The following is an 18,575-nucleotide window of genomic DNA, read 5'->3' as shown; positions in this document are numbered from 1 at the left end:
CTTCCAGGTCATTATTTCCCCTGCTTTTCCTCTTCTCATTCTTTAGGGGTTTTTCTTTCTCTGCTAGTTTTCTGGGGTTCTGCTTTTAATTCTCTTCTAAGTCTACATATTCTCATGGGTGATCTCATCTACTTTTATGACTTTTGTTATAATCAGCATGCTGAAAGCTTCCATAGTTCTATTTTTAACTCAGATTTCTTCCCTAAATTCCAGTCCCATATATCTAATGTTTTACTTCACCCTCTATCTTACAGAATCCCAAAGGCACTTCAAATTCAATATATTCAAAACAGAAGGTATCATACTGTCTTCTAGCTATTTTTTTACTTTGAATCTCAAGAGATGGTGTTAGCATTCATCTTTGCCCAGGTTAGACACCAGAGTCATTCTAGATTCCTTTTTCTATTACTCTTACCATATCTTACAGGGTCACAACTATTCAACACTATTTCCTAAATCTTTATCAGATTTGTCCCCATTCTATCTCTCCTATATCTATTTTATACCTTCAGTTTATTATCTAATTATGGAACTCAACATGCTTTCTTCCTTCAAGTCTTACTCCTTCTCTGAATACTGGTAGTGTAATCTCCAAAATGCAATACTGAATGTACTACTTTTACTTAGAGGCGAAGTCTGTCTTTTGTGAGTGTCCACGTGTGTGTGTGGACTGTTTTTAAAGACCCCATGCTGACTGTAGTCTTCCCTGAATCTTTTTTTCTTTGTGTGTGTGGTGCTAGGGATTGAACACCATGCTAGGCAAAGCACCCTAAAATCGAGCAACATCCCAGCCCTCTTACCTGAACCTTGAGGTAGGAAGAGGCATTTGCTCATCAATGTTTTCTTAATATTTGCTATGGTTTGAATGTGTCTCCCCAAGTTCATGTGTTAGAAACTTAATTTGCAATGCAACAGTGTTGAGACGTGGAATCTTTAAGATGCAATTTGGCCATATAGGCTCTGCCTTCATGAATGGATTAATGTCATAATCATGGGAGTGGGTTTGATATCACAAGAGTGGGTTTACTGTAAAAGTGTTTGGTCTCCTCTTGCTTTCTCTTTGTGTATGTTCTTTTGCCCTTCTGACTTCTGCTATGGCCCTTGACATGAAGGCCCCTCAATTTGGACTGTCCAGCCTCTAGAACTGTAAGAAATAAATCTCTGGGCTGGGGTGTAGCTCAGTGGTAGAACATGTGCTTAGCATTCACAAGACCCACACTTCAATCCTCAGCACCAAGAAAAAAATACCCTTGAGGGTGGTGCCTCAGTTTTTTTCCTATTTGTATTCTTACTGGCTAGCACTTTGCTTAGGATGCATTAGAGACTTGATCGTGTTTACGGAATAAGTCAATGAATTTAAGAGACAGATAAAACATACTTGTAAAAGTTTGTTAAGTTTTGAAAAGAATGAAAATTCTTAACTCTGTGACCTCCCTTTTAACCAAGAAAATTCCATTAAGCAAATTTTTATTGAGTACTACTTGGAAGAAAAGGTACATACTGCTCCTTGACTTTTGGAAAGCCTTGTTCAGTCAGATAAAGATATTTATTTAGCCCTTCCTCATAGATCAGAGGCTCTCAAAGTGTGGTCTGGGTACCACCTCTGAGGGTCTCTAAAACTATTTTAGGGGGTCTGTGAGAACAAAATTAATTTTATACTATTACTAAGATGTTATTTGCCTTTTTCATTTTATTGTCTTACACATGTATAATGGAGCTTCTCAAAGACTACATGATATGTGTTATTACAACACATTAAATGCAGAATCAGATGTAATAATTCAGCTGTTTTCTATTAAGGCAGATCCTAAAATGATTTGCAAAAAGTTAAAAATTTTTAAAAATTTGAAAATTCAAAATATGCTACTCACAATTTTTTGGGTAAATGGAACTTTTAAAAATAAATACTATAATTTTATGTTAACATGTAATAGACATTATTATTTTAACATGAATTAGAAATATTTAAAAATTTCTTAATTTTCAATATTATAAATATAATCCCTTTGGGATCATCAATAATTTCAAGAGAGTAAAGTTACTGTGGGCACAAATGACTGAATTAAGTATTGTACAGCAGTAGACATGAAAGAGTCTAGTACTTATCACTGTAGAACTTAAACAATGGTTCCTGTGAATACGCAAAACTCTAACAGCTGAGGAACACTTCTATTATATATATATATTCCCTAAACATATATTTTCTGAGTACCTGAGGGGAAAACTGGGTAGGTAAGTGCTATGTCAGCCATTTTCAATATGAAGTCTCACACCTGCACCTGAGTAGCTTGCAGTTATTTCTAACTATATAGAATCATAGGCCCCAAAATCTCTAGGGGTGAAGCCCCATAAGCCACAATTTAGACAGTTTCTCTGATGATTTTCATATTGCTAAAGTTTGAAACTCACCGGGAGGGTAATTAGGTAGAGGGACAGTTAGGAGTAATCAGAGCCAGGTTCCTGACATGAGTGAGCACTGAGTTAGATTTTGAAGCACAGAAGGGAGTATCTTGAGGTCAAGGTGGAAAGAAGGTTTAGACAGAACAAACAGTAAGAACAAAAGCATGTTGTTGGAACTGAGCAAGATGAATCTAAGAGCAAGAAGACCTATTTGGTGAGGAGTGTAGGTTGCTTAGAAGGGAAATAACAAAGGTGGTGTTAAAGTTGAGCCTGTGGTACTTTATGAAGTACTTTGAAATCTTGCCTGCAACAATGAAGTAAAAAAGCAGTAGGGAATTACTAAAAATTCTTGAGTAGAAAAGAATCAGATGAAAGAGCTTTTCTGGTAAGTTATTATTATAGCTATGAATTTGGAAAAATACAGCAAAAAGATACTGTGAGTGAAAATTTGGATGACATTTTCAGCTGTTATAAAATCCACTCCTCTAGTTACTGTGTACACTGTACCTTCTAGTTTCTGGATGCGTGCAGCCCTGATATCAAGAAGATGAACATATTGTTCCACTTTAATTTCATAATCTTGTTGCAAACTTTCCATCTTATGGGTCACTGCCTCAACTTCCATCTAAAAAACAAGAGCACATAAACTTCAATACTATGATTAGTTCCATTTTCATTTATCAAAGTTACTCTGAGTCAAGCATTTTCTAGATCCTGGGAATACTAGGTCCTATAAACTATGATTTCCTGATCTCAAATAGCTTATAGTTCAGAGAATTATACTTGGCAATATTCACAAATAAAAAATAAAATAAATAAAACTCTGGATTGCTTTTTATGGAGATGAGTTTCTGTTTTGTTAAAAGCTGACATAAAGCCTGGCATGGTGGTGCTTGCCTGTAATCCCAGCTACTTGGAAGGCTGAGGCAGGAGGATCCCAAGTTTGAGGCTATCCAGGGCAATTTTGAGTCCCTGTTTTATAAAAGAAAAGGGGGTAAAAAAACCTAACATAAGGTGGTCCACTGCTACTATTAATTGCCCTAAACCAGGGACTTATTTGTTTTTAGACTATTTCTAACTACCTAACCACAAGGTTAAATTGCAGGGATGTGCCAACCTAATATCTGGATGTGCCAGATAATAGGGTATAATAGATGAACAGACGAATATGTTTTAAGAAAAGTAAATCATCAGCAGAACATCACAGAAAACTATCCTCTTGATTTAGTGTACTACATTACCTGATAATCTTTATTAATTTTATGTTGCATGATTAGCATGTTTCTTGTTTTTTCGAGTTCTTGCACTGTTTCTGCATGAGTTGCTTGCAGCTCTTTTATGGAACGTTCTAGGTCTTTATTAATTTTACTGTCTACTTTCTCTAAAAATGAAAGATCTCCATTTTTTTGTTCTTTTTGAGCCTAAAACAAAAACATGTTTTATTGCTGAAGAATTTCTAAAATGTGACCATGTAAATTAATGTAGATATAATATGAAACAATCATTGATTGGAAACATCTATTTTCACTTTTTCCCATCAGGAATAACACAGTTCTAAAACATATTTGCATAGATGTCTGGAACAATTAAAGAGAAATTAAAAAAAAATATTACCTCATGATATAAAAAAGAATCATGTAAATTTATTTCCATTTAATTAAAATGTACACTGTGATCTAAAAAAGAAGTAAGTGTGTATTTTGGTGTCTTCTTGGGAGTATCCGGGTATCCCAGAACTAGAAAACATTTTGTTATATTTATAATTCAGTATTTTACTTGGGATAACAGGGTGCAAACCAAGGTCTCTTAGGGCAGAAAATTGTTGACTAGTTTTATAGTGAGGCAGGCAAAAATAAAATGCTTAGTATAATTGAAGAAAGTGCTTTAAATAACAGTTTTTGATGTGTACTTTATTGTAATTTTGATGTCATTATATATGTATTTGCTGCAACTAAATGTTATCTAACCACTTTCATGAGTCTTAGTAAATACATGCCCTATGTGTGTGTTGTGTGTATGTGTGTGTGTGAAAGATGCACTAAATTTCAGAAAATGAAAAAATAATTCATTTTCCAAATACAAGGATTACAGATAAAGGACACCATTATATTGAAACAGTTTTATGTAGCCATAAAACTCATGGTATAGTTCCAGAAAGTTACCTTGAGAAGCAGGAGAGCTTCACTCAGTTCATCAGCATTAATTTCACTCTCCTGCAATAGATTAAGTAAAAGCTCACAATGAAATATTAATGGAAAGTTAAGAGCTATTCCAACTACTTAGTTTTTCCTAATGGAATATAAGGTGCCTGATATCTGACTTAATAAACTAAGTAATATGTTCAGATACTACTGCTTTGTAATTATAGTATTTTCTCTATGCTAAAACATGTAGATATAATTTTTTAGTTTATTTCCTAAATAAGAAATAGTTCACCTGGTTGAAAAACTTCATGTGGTTTTTAAGTTCATCAAGTTGTTGCTTTTGTTCCAGACACTGTAACTGAAGTCCTCTATTCTCTTGAACGAGTTTCTCATTTTGGTCTTAAAAATAAAGTCAACACAATTAGAAAGGTAAGTGAGAATTAGGCCTAAGAACATATTTTAATTAATTTAATTCCTGTTACGCACCAAGATTGCTCCAGTATTGTTCAGGTCAAAGAGAAAGTTGAGCTAGCACCTAAACAAAGGCAGCAGGGGAATAAGGAACAAATGAACACTATCATGTGTCTACCATATGATTCACTTGCTTATCAAAAACTTAAGTTCACAGTATTAATATAAGGAAATTGTGGCTTCTGGGACTTCAAAGGCATGTTCTATTTAAAATGCCTAAGAATATATGTTTCTAAAACTATGATTTTTACGTACTTATTAAGGGTCCTGAAAGGCATGCAAAAATTTCAAAAAAAGTTTTGTCTTTTAGTTTACTAATCCTTCTTTGAATTTTCTTTTTCCAACTCAGCATAAAGTCTTTGTATGAAAACAAGATAATCTATAATCTTTCTGATAAGCTCTGGATCCATAATTTAATCAACAATACTTCTAACAAATTTGTTCCAATAGGAGAAACAGATTCTCAACCAGTGCAAGATACTCGATAATAATCCATATGCGTTCTTTATTCACTGAGTTCATGCTATTGATTAATCGAACATGAACTTAGAGCTATTGTTAAGGGGTGGATATGTTACTTTGCCTAGGCACTCATTTGCCACAGCCCCACAAGCAAGATTGTAAAGTAAGCTACAGAATAGAGCAAATTCATAAAGACTATTTTTTCACTCTGCATTAAACACATTAAACCTTGTTTTAAAAAAGCACAAAAGCTAGCAACAAATTCACTGCACACTTTAGCTTCATGCTCCTCAGTGCACTCTTTACTAGAATTCACCAAGGCGATCAGTTATCCTCCTCTGCTGACTCCCTCTGGACCAACTCTAAACCATGTCATCCAAAGTGTCTCCACTAATTTCATTCTGTTCTCAGTGATTAATGTTTATCATAAGTCCTCAACTTAGGTTGTACATTTTTGTTTCCTTTCCTTTAAAAAAAAAAAAGAAATCAACACATTTGCCAAGAATTCTTTCCATGAATGCATTTGCATTCTGACTGCATTTTCTACAAAACTTGTTTCTGTCTTTTATAAGGCTTTGTGTTCCCAAGCTATAAATACTGCGTATAAGTAAAAATGTTAAATTACACAGTGAAGAAGAAATGGACTGAATTTGGATGTTTTTAATGTCACATATTTCTTGGCAGTCTAAGAAGTTAAAAAAATTACAACCTTAGGATATATAGAGTTGCAGAGATAATTTAATATCAACTATATAAGCACTTTTATCTTATTACTAGAAGGTTAAAAGGTCATCTATGGAATAAGTTACTTTTATCTAGTGAACCAACAGAATTTCCAAATGTGAAAAATACTCGGAAATTTTGAAGGTAAAAGTCCAACATTTGGTGTTTAAACTAAAAATTAGGATTAATAATAAATACGAATTCTTACAAGATGAACTCTTTTCGTTAAGGAGAATAGGTTAATTATGTTAAAAAACAACAACTAGATAGAATGAATAGGCAAAAAAAAAAAGTAAATATAGTCAGAAATAAAAAGTAAAACCAAAAATACTGAGGATATTTTATTCTATGATCAAAACAAAACAGGGGTTCTAAGAGTGAGCTACAGTTGAAAGAATGAGGCTGTTCCATCTTAATCTAGTCAGAGTGTGAATTTTGATTATTATTTCTATGCTCCAATTTTTCCATCCTTTCAAATTTTCAGAGTAGAGTTCTTAAGAATGATACGTTAATGGGCATAAATAAACTTAAACATTTTCATCTTTTACTCATTTCTGTTTCAACAACTATGTCTCCATTCACTGATATTTTTAAAAAGGGGATTAGTAGGAAAATAACTTAGTAGGAGACGACATTACTGAGTACCAATAACCTTTTATTTACTGAATTTATGTTGACTTATACACTATATTTTTCCTTTCTCAAACTGTTTATGGAGGATATAACTCTTGGATCTTTAAAAAATACTGAAACGCTACAGTTCAAAGAGGAAATAGACTTGCTCAATTATATGAAAAATCAAAGCACTCTGTACAAGATGAAAAATAACCTCCTTACCTTATGATTTGACAAAAAGCAGGTTAAGCTAAACAGCATTTTATTCAAATGAGATAACATTTCACTCTTTTAAACTTATGTTCCTCTAGCACACCATTAATAAGCAGAGTGCAGAGAACAATTCAACTAAACAATTTTCAGAGCTCTTTTGTGCTAATATCTTCAGCTGTGATCAATATAACCATATGCATTATGCTGAATTATGCATTTCAGCTAAAGATAGAAAGGAACTTTCAAAAGCAAGCCCTTAAACACATGCAGTTAATTTAAGCATTAACCAAATGCAAACTGCATTTACATATCCTTCCCCCGAATATTCGCACAATCTGAAACTAATTTGTACCTTGAATAAAGAGGTGAGTATTCTCTAAAAATAATTTGCCAGTTAGATGAATGACTACAAGAAGCCAGGGAAACATCTTCTGGCAAAGATGTTTTCATATATACTTGATATATGAAATGTGTGAGGAGAACGCAAAGTAAAACTGAACAACTTCAAAATTTGTAATACAAAGAAGAACTTTCTCAATATTAAAATATTTCCTTAAATATAAAATTTCATTTTTTAATTTGTTATTTCCCTGGAAAAATGGTTAAAGGTTGCAACATTTTTCTTATAATCTACTGTAACATATTTACAAAGAAACAAAAACTTAAATCCTCAGATTTGTGAATTTGAACTAGTTGAGAAAAATAACCAGAAAATAACAGTTTTGGAAAATTTTCTTTAGAAAATAACTGAATAAATGTGTAAAGATTTATGTAGAAAGATGTTGCTTATAATACTTGAAAAATCAAGTTACTTAAATATTCTTCAATGGAAGGCTGCAAATGATGTATGGTACATCCACACTGGGAAACTACAATAGTCATTATAAATGTGATTTAAATTTATAATCAAGGAACAATTTCACAATATATACAAAAGCATATTATAAAACCATACACATATAGAAACAACTCTGAAAAGACATATATCAAATATTAGCACTGATTATCTAGAGGGCTATGAAATTGGGTGATTTTTAGGATTTTGTTTTCTGGCCTTTTTTTCACAGTATGCATAAGTTATTTTCATTATACAAAAAAATTCCCCAGAGATATAAGAACCAGTAAAAAAAAAAAAAAATGAGAATTGACTAGATAAATTAAAATACCTTTGTAATTATAATACTTAATAAGAATTCTCTAAAATTAATTCAACAATAATAAACAGGTTAAAAAAAACCCTGAGATTCTACTCCCTTAAGTTTTCTTATTTTTTTAAGTTTTCTTATTTTTTTCTTATTTTTCTTAAGTTTTCTACTCCCTTATGTTTTCTTTCCAGAGAAAACATGCAGTTTGGGAATGCTTAATATCTAAGGAAATATAGAAGAGGATAGAAATAACAAAAGGTTTATTTCATTTACCTTTCATTTAAGAATGAGCGATTTATCTGTTTTTGGAAAAGTGAGAGGGAATGTAGAACACTTCCACTTCCTTTAGTGAACAAGAATTTATTGAGCAACTGCTAGACAAAACACTGTTAGGGAGTATTTGATACTGCACACTAAAATCAGAAACCATATATCTTTGACATAAAACTTAATCCACCAGGTCAGAAAACATGCCACCAGTTGATTCTACTCACACTTCTAGAAAATTCCACACAGAAATCTATCATCTAATTTAATCACATAGTGAATAAACACTGACTGCTGTTGTTCTATTATAATTCAGACCCTGTTGATTGTAAGATTTATTAAAATGTGAAAAAAGTCTGACTACAACTTTAAAATGCTATCAGTTATAAGATGCATTCCAATTTGAGACATTAAAATGTGAAAAAATAATTTTTTTTAGTCAATAAGATAATGGCATTGTAATCTAAATCAATAAGAGTACTAACTACAAATATAATATTTTTTACTAAGTTTATAATAAGCTTTTAAACATTCTCATGCAACTGAATTGCAAATGTTCCAAAGGAGCAACCTTATTATCACATTACCTGGTTTGTCTAGTGGATGAGCAAACAGATTACATCACTTGAATCAAATAATTCAGCTCCCCCATGGTGCATCTGCATGTACTCTCTTATGTGTGTGCCATATAGTAATTCAGATGTCTTCTTTAATTATAATTACGTTACTTATATGAGGCAAGAAAGGTAAAGATTTGTACCTTAACATCAAACTTATTAATGATAATTATTTTGGCAGAGACATTTTGACAAAGCTTCCTGGTTTTTAAATTCACTGGCACACAGCAGAATTAGATATCTCATCATCAAAGAGATCTTCCTTGTGCAACCTATCAAAAACAGCAAACGGCTACTTCTGCCACTCTGTCATCTTATACCACTTTGTTTTTTCTCCCATTATATTTGATATCAACTGACATCTTACAAATTTATAGAACTATTGTCAGTTTATCCCTCTTAAATTTAAGTGTCATGAGGGAAATAACTATGTTTTATTAATTGCTATATTCTCAGAACTTGGAAGAGTACCTAGCACATACTGGTGCTCAATAAACACTTGCTGACCGCTGAAGAAGGTTCAGGTTGGGTGCAGAGGCTGGGCCCTGTAATTCCAGCAACTCAGAAGGCTAAAGCAGGGCTGGGGAGATAGCTCAGCTGGTAAAGTACTTGCCTCGCAGGCAGAAGGCCCTGAGTTCGATCCCCAGTACCACCAAAAAAAAAAAAAAAAAAAAAAAAAAAAAAGAAGGCTAAAGCAGGAGGATCCCAAATTTGAGGTCATCCTCAGTAATTCAGTGAGACCCTGACTTGAAATAAAATAAAATAAAATAAAATGGGCTGGGAATGTAGCTCAGTGGTAAAGTGCCCCTGGGCTCAATTCCCATTATGAGAGGGGGAAAAAAAAGGGCTCAGAATTTAGGTAAATTAAACAATTAAAGACAACCTGAATAAAAGTAACTCTGAGAAAAAAACCAATTCCTTGGGCATATATGCTAGCCTAAGTAAGGGAAGTTTTGAGCAATAAATAAATTTACAAAAGTAGATGGCTGTTAATACAGGCTGCATCTCCAGTACATATCAAGGTAACAGGCAAACAGTTGGCACCGCACTGATCAACTGGGTGAGTAAACATCAGATGTCTGAAATGAGCATGTCAACAGTTATTTTATATGTACCTCTTTCAGTTTTTAATCTGTCAAGGATTTCAGTTTTGTCTGTTAAATCAGATTTTAAGGCAGTCTCGAGCTGAGCAATCTGTACTTTCAGCTGCTGTTCCTTTAACTTCCATTGCTCTTCATGGGCAGCACTGAAGGCACTGCAAAACACACGTGACATGCAAGGAAAGCTTGGAAATCAGCTTCAACCGAAAATAATAAAGAGAAAAGCTTTTAGTGGCACAGAGACCACTGTCATCATGTCTTAGGAATTAAGTAAACATATGCTGGTCTGCTGCTGTTGAAACCAAGGCGCCTTTCTCAGGCTGCGGTTAGGGAACATGAAAGAGTTTGTGGGATGAGTAAAGGAACTGGCCTTAATTTAGAGCTCTAAAGTCAGAAAAGTTGGCAGTGTACAGCTTTTGTGGGACTAGTAAAGGAATTCAGATACTGTACATACTCCAGAGGAATCCACAATTCCAAACCTCAGCAATTGACAACATACAAAACCATACTCTCCCACTTACAAACCCTCTTACTACAGAGAAATGGACTTTCCACCTGATCTTTAATTCTGTGAAACTTTTAAAGCATCTTGGATAATAACATATTAACAAAACCCTGACCACAAAATGATAGGATACTGAATCACAGGCAGTAATTCTGATATTAAGAAGTAGTGATAAAGTAGTTTTGTCCTAAAAAACAAAAAGCAATAGGCTAGGAATAAACAACTTTACTTGTAACACATGACTGGGATGAAAACCAATGCCCTGTGCCTAATAAGAATGATGAAGACAGAATTACTATTCCACAATAAAAGTATAGCAGTTTAAATTATGGTTAAAATCTGCTAATGATCAAGGCCTACCATATCAGAGGAAAGAACCAGATAAAAAGTAATTAAATGGTACACAGAAGGTAATAATAAACATTTCTTTATGTAGTGGTTCCTGAATCCTGGTCTAAACAATGGTGCTAGACCAGCTGTATTGACACTTAGGGAGAATGAAAAATGAAGATCCCAAGACTCAGGGATTCATATTTTTATAAAGCTCCCCAGGTGATAGCCAGGTTTTTGGAAAAATTGATCTCAATTTGCATTTCAGCAGAAAGCTATTATCTGTGAAGCTTGTTATGACTGAATAATCATCAGCAGCTTCGACCCTTCTACTTTTTTTAAACATAGTAAGTGAAATAAAAATTTAAAAATCTAGTTTTCTACTGATGATGAAGTAAATGGAAAAGAAATGTATTATTGCAAATTGCCCTTAATGCTGCTCCCAGCAAGTCTTGAGGTTTTATTCCAAAAGAGATACTTTTCTGGGAGGCATAGTTTCAAAAGAGCAAAATTGTGTATTCACTTCACATTTTGAATATTTTTTATTGCATTTAAAATGATATGACCTTGAAAACAAAAGAAATTTTAGAAGTTCCTCTAAATATGACATCTGTTTCTTCTATTGATGCTCTCATCTCACATATGGAACCTTAAAAATGCATGGATCTGATATACCAATATTTTAAGTTAATTTTACCAAAGGTACAATTACCTAGACATAAATGAAAACCAAAGAAAATATATACTTTAAATGCTAAATAAAGAATAATCCTTTAAGAATTCATTTTAAAATAAAGAACAAATATAATTTCTGTGTCTGGCCAATATACCTATATACCAAATATACATATGTGCATGAATGTTAGTACCGATATATATGGGTGTGTAGTACCTATATGTGTGTGTATGTGTGTGTGTATGTGTGTGTGTGTGTTTTGTATTATTAAAAACATATACCACTCGGAGAAAAATTAGCATGATGAAATAGGCACAACTATACATTATATCAGATGCCAAAAATTAGAAACAGTAGTGTTCCAATAGCATTACTACCAGCAAAAAGATCACCAACAGCTAATCTGGCAGAAACATCAGAAGCTGTATGTGTTTAAATTAAGAACAATTTAGCAGCCTGGTTTTTCCAAACCCACAAAATGCTAGTGTAAATCAGCATAAGTCAATCTGAATTTAGTCCACTGCTATCTTCCCTCTAAATTTAGGATTACATTCCACTGGAGTTTCATGAGGAATTCCTTTTGAATTTACTGTATTCCTCTATGCTTGGAGCCATCTGTGTAACTATAAATGGTGAACCACATCTGGCTCCATTTTCTTTGTGAGAGCTGTATACATGATTAAATCTGCATATGAGAACAGTCTTTGAGTACCTTTTATTCATGAAAATGTTTTTGTATATTGCCAATAGCGACAACTAAGAGAGGATGAGAGCTAGCATTTGTACCCATTTCACTGTTACATTATGTTACAAAGTGATAAAATGTCAGTCTGCAGTGGAATGCCCTTGGTGCCTGTGGTCACCCGCATGTCCACTGGCAATCATGGGTTTCAAAATACTGTAAATATAAACTCTTCATCAAAAACATGATAAGATCAAAATAAAAGTAAAAAAATTCCTCTCCATTCTCAGGTCTTTTCTTCTGAGTAAAGAAATTTCATTCACTCTAAAACTCAAGGGCATCCTAATGTGCAAAATGAGGAAGAATAAACTCTTAAATCATCCGTAAAGAAATCCACAGGTACTTTAGCTAGGAAGACTGCAGAGGACAGGTGCTCACTTTATAAAAACAGAACACAGAAAGTCTATGGGTATCAGCAGTGCTCTTTTAAATTCTGAACAGTAGATGACAAGTACAACATAAAAACTTGATCTACCCAATTCTGAAAAGGGTTACCATCATCTTTAAAACTCAGATGAACACTCTTTAAAAACAGGTATTAGGTCAGTGTCTCTCAAGGAGTTAGTGCATTAAAATCACCTTCAGATTCTCTGGATCTAACCTTAAACTGACTGTGCTGGAACTGGATGGTGGGGTTAGTGAGTTGTGTGTGTGTTGTATGTGTGTGCGTGTGTGTGCGCGCGTGCGTGCAGAGGCTCAAAGTGTGGTGAAAGCTACATTTTAATGTTTTCCAGGTTATTTGTAAATATTCTAGTTGAAGGACCATTGCATTCATTAGTTACATGGCCCCAAAACTATACTAACTTCAAAAATGAAACACAGCTTTACCATATTATAGTATAGAATTTCTCTGTGACCAAATAGAAAGATTTAATTGCAAAAAAATTTATTCCAAACTTTTAAATTGAACATTTCTTAAAGTTCTTATTTCTTGGCTTCATATCAAAAATGTTTTAGCATATTAAGACAGGCTTATACCAAATACTAACATGAGGGTTTTATCTTACCACATGATCCTCTAATATGTCATATGTCAAGTAATAAACACATTCAAAATTTCATTTGAGAAAGGAAGATGAGAATGCAATGTGCAAATCATATTTTTCTCCTGAATACTAGCCAATTCTGAATAACAAACAAATGCTCTCCTTTTTAAAACATGCTATCATTATGACTAAGCAAACAAGGAGTATATGTAGTTTTTGATGAACATTAGTTGTTGGCAGTGATGAATAACAGTGCAACGAAACAAAAGAGCTGTAAAGAATCTTAAGGACAATGTTGATTTTTGTAGTTTCTCCAACTATGCTTCTGAAAACTAATTTTAAAAAATAGTATCAAGAGAATTTTGTAGTTCTATTTACTATTACATGTACTTGTTGGGTTTTGTGCTAAAGTGACATTAATTTTTTTGACATTAAATGTTTTGACACTTATTACAAACATTTACTTACATACACCTCATATAAAATTCAAGTGTGAGCAGCATAATGAATTCTGTTTTTAGTGTGACAGGAAAAAAAATGTAACTGAAGCATAAAACATTAAGAAAAAAACCTTCAAAGCCAGATTTACACTCTTAGATCATCTTCTAATATGGAAAGATAAAATTTTATGGTGATTAAGTAAATATGAGAAAAATATGCTTTGTCAAAATTCCATTTTTGCATTATTCCCAACTAAGTTTGATGTTTTTTATTTCAAGAAATTATGTTCAGTAACTTCTTGAATAGGGGAGAAGCAGAAAATTTAGAAGTAATAGCCAAATGGCACTTACTTGCTTGGACTTAGACCATGTTAAATTATTTGAAACTACAAGATGTTTAAGACAAACATAAATCAATAAAAATTTCTGACTGTATGACAGATCCTTTATTTCATGAATGTTTCTCTCTCACATAACAATTTTCCAATGCAATTAAAATCAGAGATGTAGAGAAGCACAGGGGGGTAATTCAAATTTTAGAATAAAAAGAATTGGGTCTCAATCTTATACTGGAGTCACAGAAATGCTATGTAACTCTGCACAAGTCTCTTCATTTCTCTGGAGTCTCAATTCTCTCATTTATAAAACAAAGTGATAATATTATCTTTTCTGCCATCTAATAGGGTATTGTGCAATCTTGTATACAGACATTTGAATTTTTCAAACATATATCATTGTAAATATACATATTATTTTATAGAGTAAGAAATTAAAAAAACAGGGTACATAATAAATTCTTTAGGTAAAATTAATCAGGGTTGATGAGAAAGGGACCAGAATAAAACCCTGGGACCAAGTGATACTGAAGGCCAAGGCAAATCCCACAAAAACATTTTTAGCTAGTTCACCTTTCCTGGAGGGCCCTGAATATATTTAACTGCTATCTTACTGTTGGTAAACCTTAATATATTAAGCTACTGTACAAAGATAGTAAGCACTAATAGGTAAACCAAATAAATGACACAAATCATTGGAATAATGCCTAACATTAATTTGGGTAACTTTTCAAAGTAAACCAAAATAAAAGCCTATCCCTACACTCTTTGGGTATGATAATTTAAAACATGTAAATTTAATATATAACATATAAAACAGTTAAAAATTTAAAGATGTACTTGCAGTTCAGATGGCTATTTTCAGAGGTTTCAGTATATGAATATCACCTATAACATATCTACTTAAATATATATTTGCTTTCATGTAAACTTGTATTTATCATTTATCAGTATAATATACTGAAAAGACTTTAAAAATTGCACATACACACAGAGATATCAGTATCACTTAGTCAAACTTAGTTGTGGAGTAGAATTTTGTATCCATTATCAGAAGGGATTAATTTCTGAAACACCATAATTACAAAGCAAATTAAAAACAAACAAATCGAAGCAGACCCTTAAAATCTATCTTGAGTTAAGAAGCCTATGTTTCTCTTTTTAAAGAATGTTCAGATAATTTCCAGTGAACACCTTTATTTTCACCTAAAAACAATCATTCTCAGTTAATAACCTGGAGGGTCCAATGGAGAGACCAAAAGAGGTTCAAACACAAGCTCTATTACTTCACACCTTTAAGATTATGAAATATCTCAGTTTCTTAATTCTGTTTTATCTTTCTTGTTTGTAAACTGGGCACATTCCAAGGTGTTATAAAAATTTTTGCATATAAAAAGGCCTATGGAAAAGACTTGGAAGACAAAATTGAAATTGGTTGGGGGCAGAAGCTGAAGCTAGAGGCTGGAGGCTGTTACCACCTCTGAATAAAGCATATCTACTAAAAAAAAAAAAAAATGAATGTAGAGTATTTAGTAGTGTCTGCTAGCCTATAGCTTGTATTCAATGGATGCCAGTTATTACTGGCAACAAAGCAATATGGTTTTCTGAGTAATGGCCAAAAGACTACTGCTCAAGTTGAAAAAACTTACAACCAATGCCTTGTAAGCTTATTTTTCTTTTATGAAGTAGATGTATTTCCTGTTATCTGTTGTTGATTCTTTGATAAATATTAGATATTCTGACAACAAATGTTTGATATAAAAAGGCTCAGAGAATGAAAGAACACATGGAATCATGACTTACCTGTTATAAAGTTTATCATAGTTTTCCTTTAAAAGTTCCCGTTCCTTTTCTAAATCATTAATTCTATCCTGCAGCTAAAATTAAAAGAAAATTATACATTAGGTGATTATCATATAAACCTTCATGGAGGTAAAAAACCATGAGAGGAGGATGGCTTGTTTCATTCTTGATTTCTAAATTGCAGCTGCTAACTACACCACTTATACTGTCTGCATTTCATTCAGCATTGGTATTTTTCAAGTTGTTAAATAAACATGAAATTAATATTCCTGCTTTAATTTAGTAGAAAACGTATGCACTGCTTTATGGCAACATGTTCCAGAACTCAATAAAGAATGTGTTAAGAGCTTGCTGTTAAGTCCTGGGAAACAGAATATTTTTCACTTTTCACCATGAAGAATTCCATCATTATATTCGTTTTGTATTAATTTTCACTTGGCCCATAAAAAGTAAATGAATTGCCTTTTATTTAAGTTCACTGTTCAAACAAATTGTACCAGTCACTATTTTCTTTGAAGACACAGTTTCTCATGTTACCTGGAATTTACAAATAACCAGTAGCACACCTTATGAATAAATGAATAAATAAACTAATAAAATAACCTTGGAATTACACCTTTATCACTAAAATGTAGATTTTTTTTAAAATGTAGATTTCTTTCCTTTAACATTTCAAGTTTTATTCATGTGTATTTTGTAGTCACCATTTTCCCCCATGATCAGAACACTCTTAAAATTCATCTCCATTCTCAAAATTCTCTTCTGAAGTTAGTAAGAGACAGTAAAAGAATCTCCTAAATTCCAAACAGAACACAAGCATCTTATTTAATTTCTACTGTCCTTAGGAACAAATTTCAAGATGAATATAAGAGCATAGGAAAAGATGGTGCTAGTTGGGAGACATGAGTAGCAACAATAAAAGAAAGAGAAGTTTTTGAATAACTTCCTAGAAAAAAAATTGGATAGTTTCATGGAATTGCTGATTTTGCAGAACATAATATCATCTCCTCAGAAACAGATATATTCTTACAATTTGGTTTTGGTATCTCAAATGACTAATGTCACAGTTGAAAAAGTTAAGTTCCATAGGTAATTTGTCATCAGTTTAAAAGTGTTGTTTTCATTTTACTCAAGGATATTTAATCCTTTAGGAAAATAGTGAATCTCAGCACATTTGCAAGTATTGTTAAACACAGATTTGCCACTCATATATTGTATTAACTATTTTATTTTGCTGTGCTCAAAACACTACCCATGTTGCTTACAATTTTAAAATAAATACAATCTTGAAATGTTTCTATTTTACATATTCAAACTAGCTGCAGAGAAGTTTAAAAGCAACAGATGGCTAAACTCTTTGGAAGATTACCTCTTCTATTCTTCTTTCAGAAAATGTCATGGAATGTAACTGTTTTTCAAGGCTGCAGCATTTTAAACGCTGCTCTTTGAGTTGCATATTTAGCTCATCTCCATTTGCCATCAAGGCATCATGGCTGATCCTGAGAGTTTTTTGCTTCTAAAAAACAAAAAGAAGAATTTTTAAACATTATTTTTGGATGATGCCTTAAGTAAATGATTACAATTCTGTAAGTGAATTTACCCTTGAAATTCACATTATATAATTTATTCTCCACATTATAAACAATGTATGTGAGCTACTTATCCACAGATGATGCTCTTAAGTGTGACATGAGGAAGAAAATAAAGGGTTATCTTAGCATAGAGGCACATAATACGAACTGTTCCTGTCCTTTATTTGCTCCTACTTTTTCAATTGTTGATAGTTAACAGTAAGTAAATTGTTTTTAGCAATTAAATTTTTTTTTCTTTTTACCACAGTTAGAGTGGTTGGATGTGCTGTCTAAAAATGCTGTAGGGCCAAAAATGCTGACCACTGATATTCAAAGGGTAAGGATGTGCCACCACACTGTATAAACAACCATGGATAAATAGCTTTTAATTTTAACACAATGAAGGTAAAATTCAGTTCTGTAAAACAGTTCAATTCTTCTTAATTCTTAAAAAATGTTCTATTTATGAACATGATTTATATTCAATTACATATACTTAAATGTCATATACTATAGTTCTTATATAAAAAGGTAATCACAATTAGAGTCTTTTCATACTACTGAAGTTTTTATTTATTTATTTATTTATTTATTTTAGTTAATTTAAAAGAAACATGGATACTGAGCTACTTCAGGTTAATTGTCTTCTTATCTTTATGCAATATCATCTTTAGCCAACTTCTGGGCTTCCCATCTTGAAGCTGTTGGACTTAACCTCTCAAATCTACTCTATGTTAATTGCCCAAAGGAGGTACCTGTACCATAGCGGACACATGTTATTATTGTCATATAAACAAATACCTGGGGTCACTGTTAAATGGAAATCAAAACTGATAAGAGAAAATAAAATCATTTTTCAAGTCCTTTTGTAATTCCTCACTTTAGAAATTATTTTCAACCACATGTATTTTTCATTTCCCCTTTTGTTTATCTGCAGACAGCACTGTCATTCCTGCTCTCCAATTAGTATCTCTTATAAACTCACACACTTACATAAAAGGCAGTGATTACTTGGCATTTTAGGAAGTTC

The 18,575-nt window shown here is 32.5% G+C and overlaps 1 protein-coding gene across 4 annotated transcripts in view; it reads right to left on the bottom strand.

The window, feature by feature from the left end:
* The window catches only part of Rpgrip1l (RPGRIP1 like), a 105,272-nt gene that overhangs the window by 62,304 nt on the left and 24,393 nt on the right, over window positions 1–18,575 (bottom strand). For all 4 annotated transcript variants that reach the window (XM_047529262.1, XM_047529263.1, XM_047529266.1 and 1 more), the window contains exons 8-14: window positions 17,344–17,490; window positions 15,975–16,048; window positions 10,173–10,312; window positions 4,837–4,943; window positions 4,563–4,613; window positions 3,642–3,821; window positions 2,908–3,025 (exon numbers count right to left, since the gene is read on the bottom strand). In XM_047529262.1, coding sequence (XP_047385218.1) covers window positions 2,908–3,025; window positions 3,642–3,821; window positions 4,563–4,613; window positions 4,837–4,943; window positions 10,173–10,312; window positions 15,975–16,048; window positions 17,344–17,490 — 817 coding nt within the window. The remainder of the gene's footprint in view (window positions 1–2,907; window positions 3,026–3,641; window positions 3,822–4,562; window positions 4,614–4,836; window positions 4,944–10,172; window positions 10,313–15,974; window positions 16,049–17,343; window positions 17,491–18,575) is intronic.

This window comes from Sciurus carolinensis, chromosome 16, assembly GCF_902686445.1.
Source record: "Sciurus carolinensis chromosome 16, mSciCar1.2, whole genome shotgun sequence".
Classification (NCBI taxonomy): Eukaryota; Metazoa; Chordata; class Mammalia; order Rodentia; family Sciuridae; genus Sciurus; species Sciurus carolinensis.
Note: the sequence above shows the minus strand (reverse complement) of the source record. Positions and strands in the feature narration are given on the sequence as shown.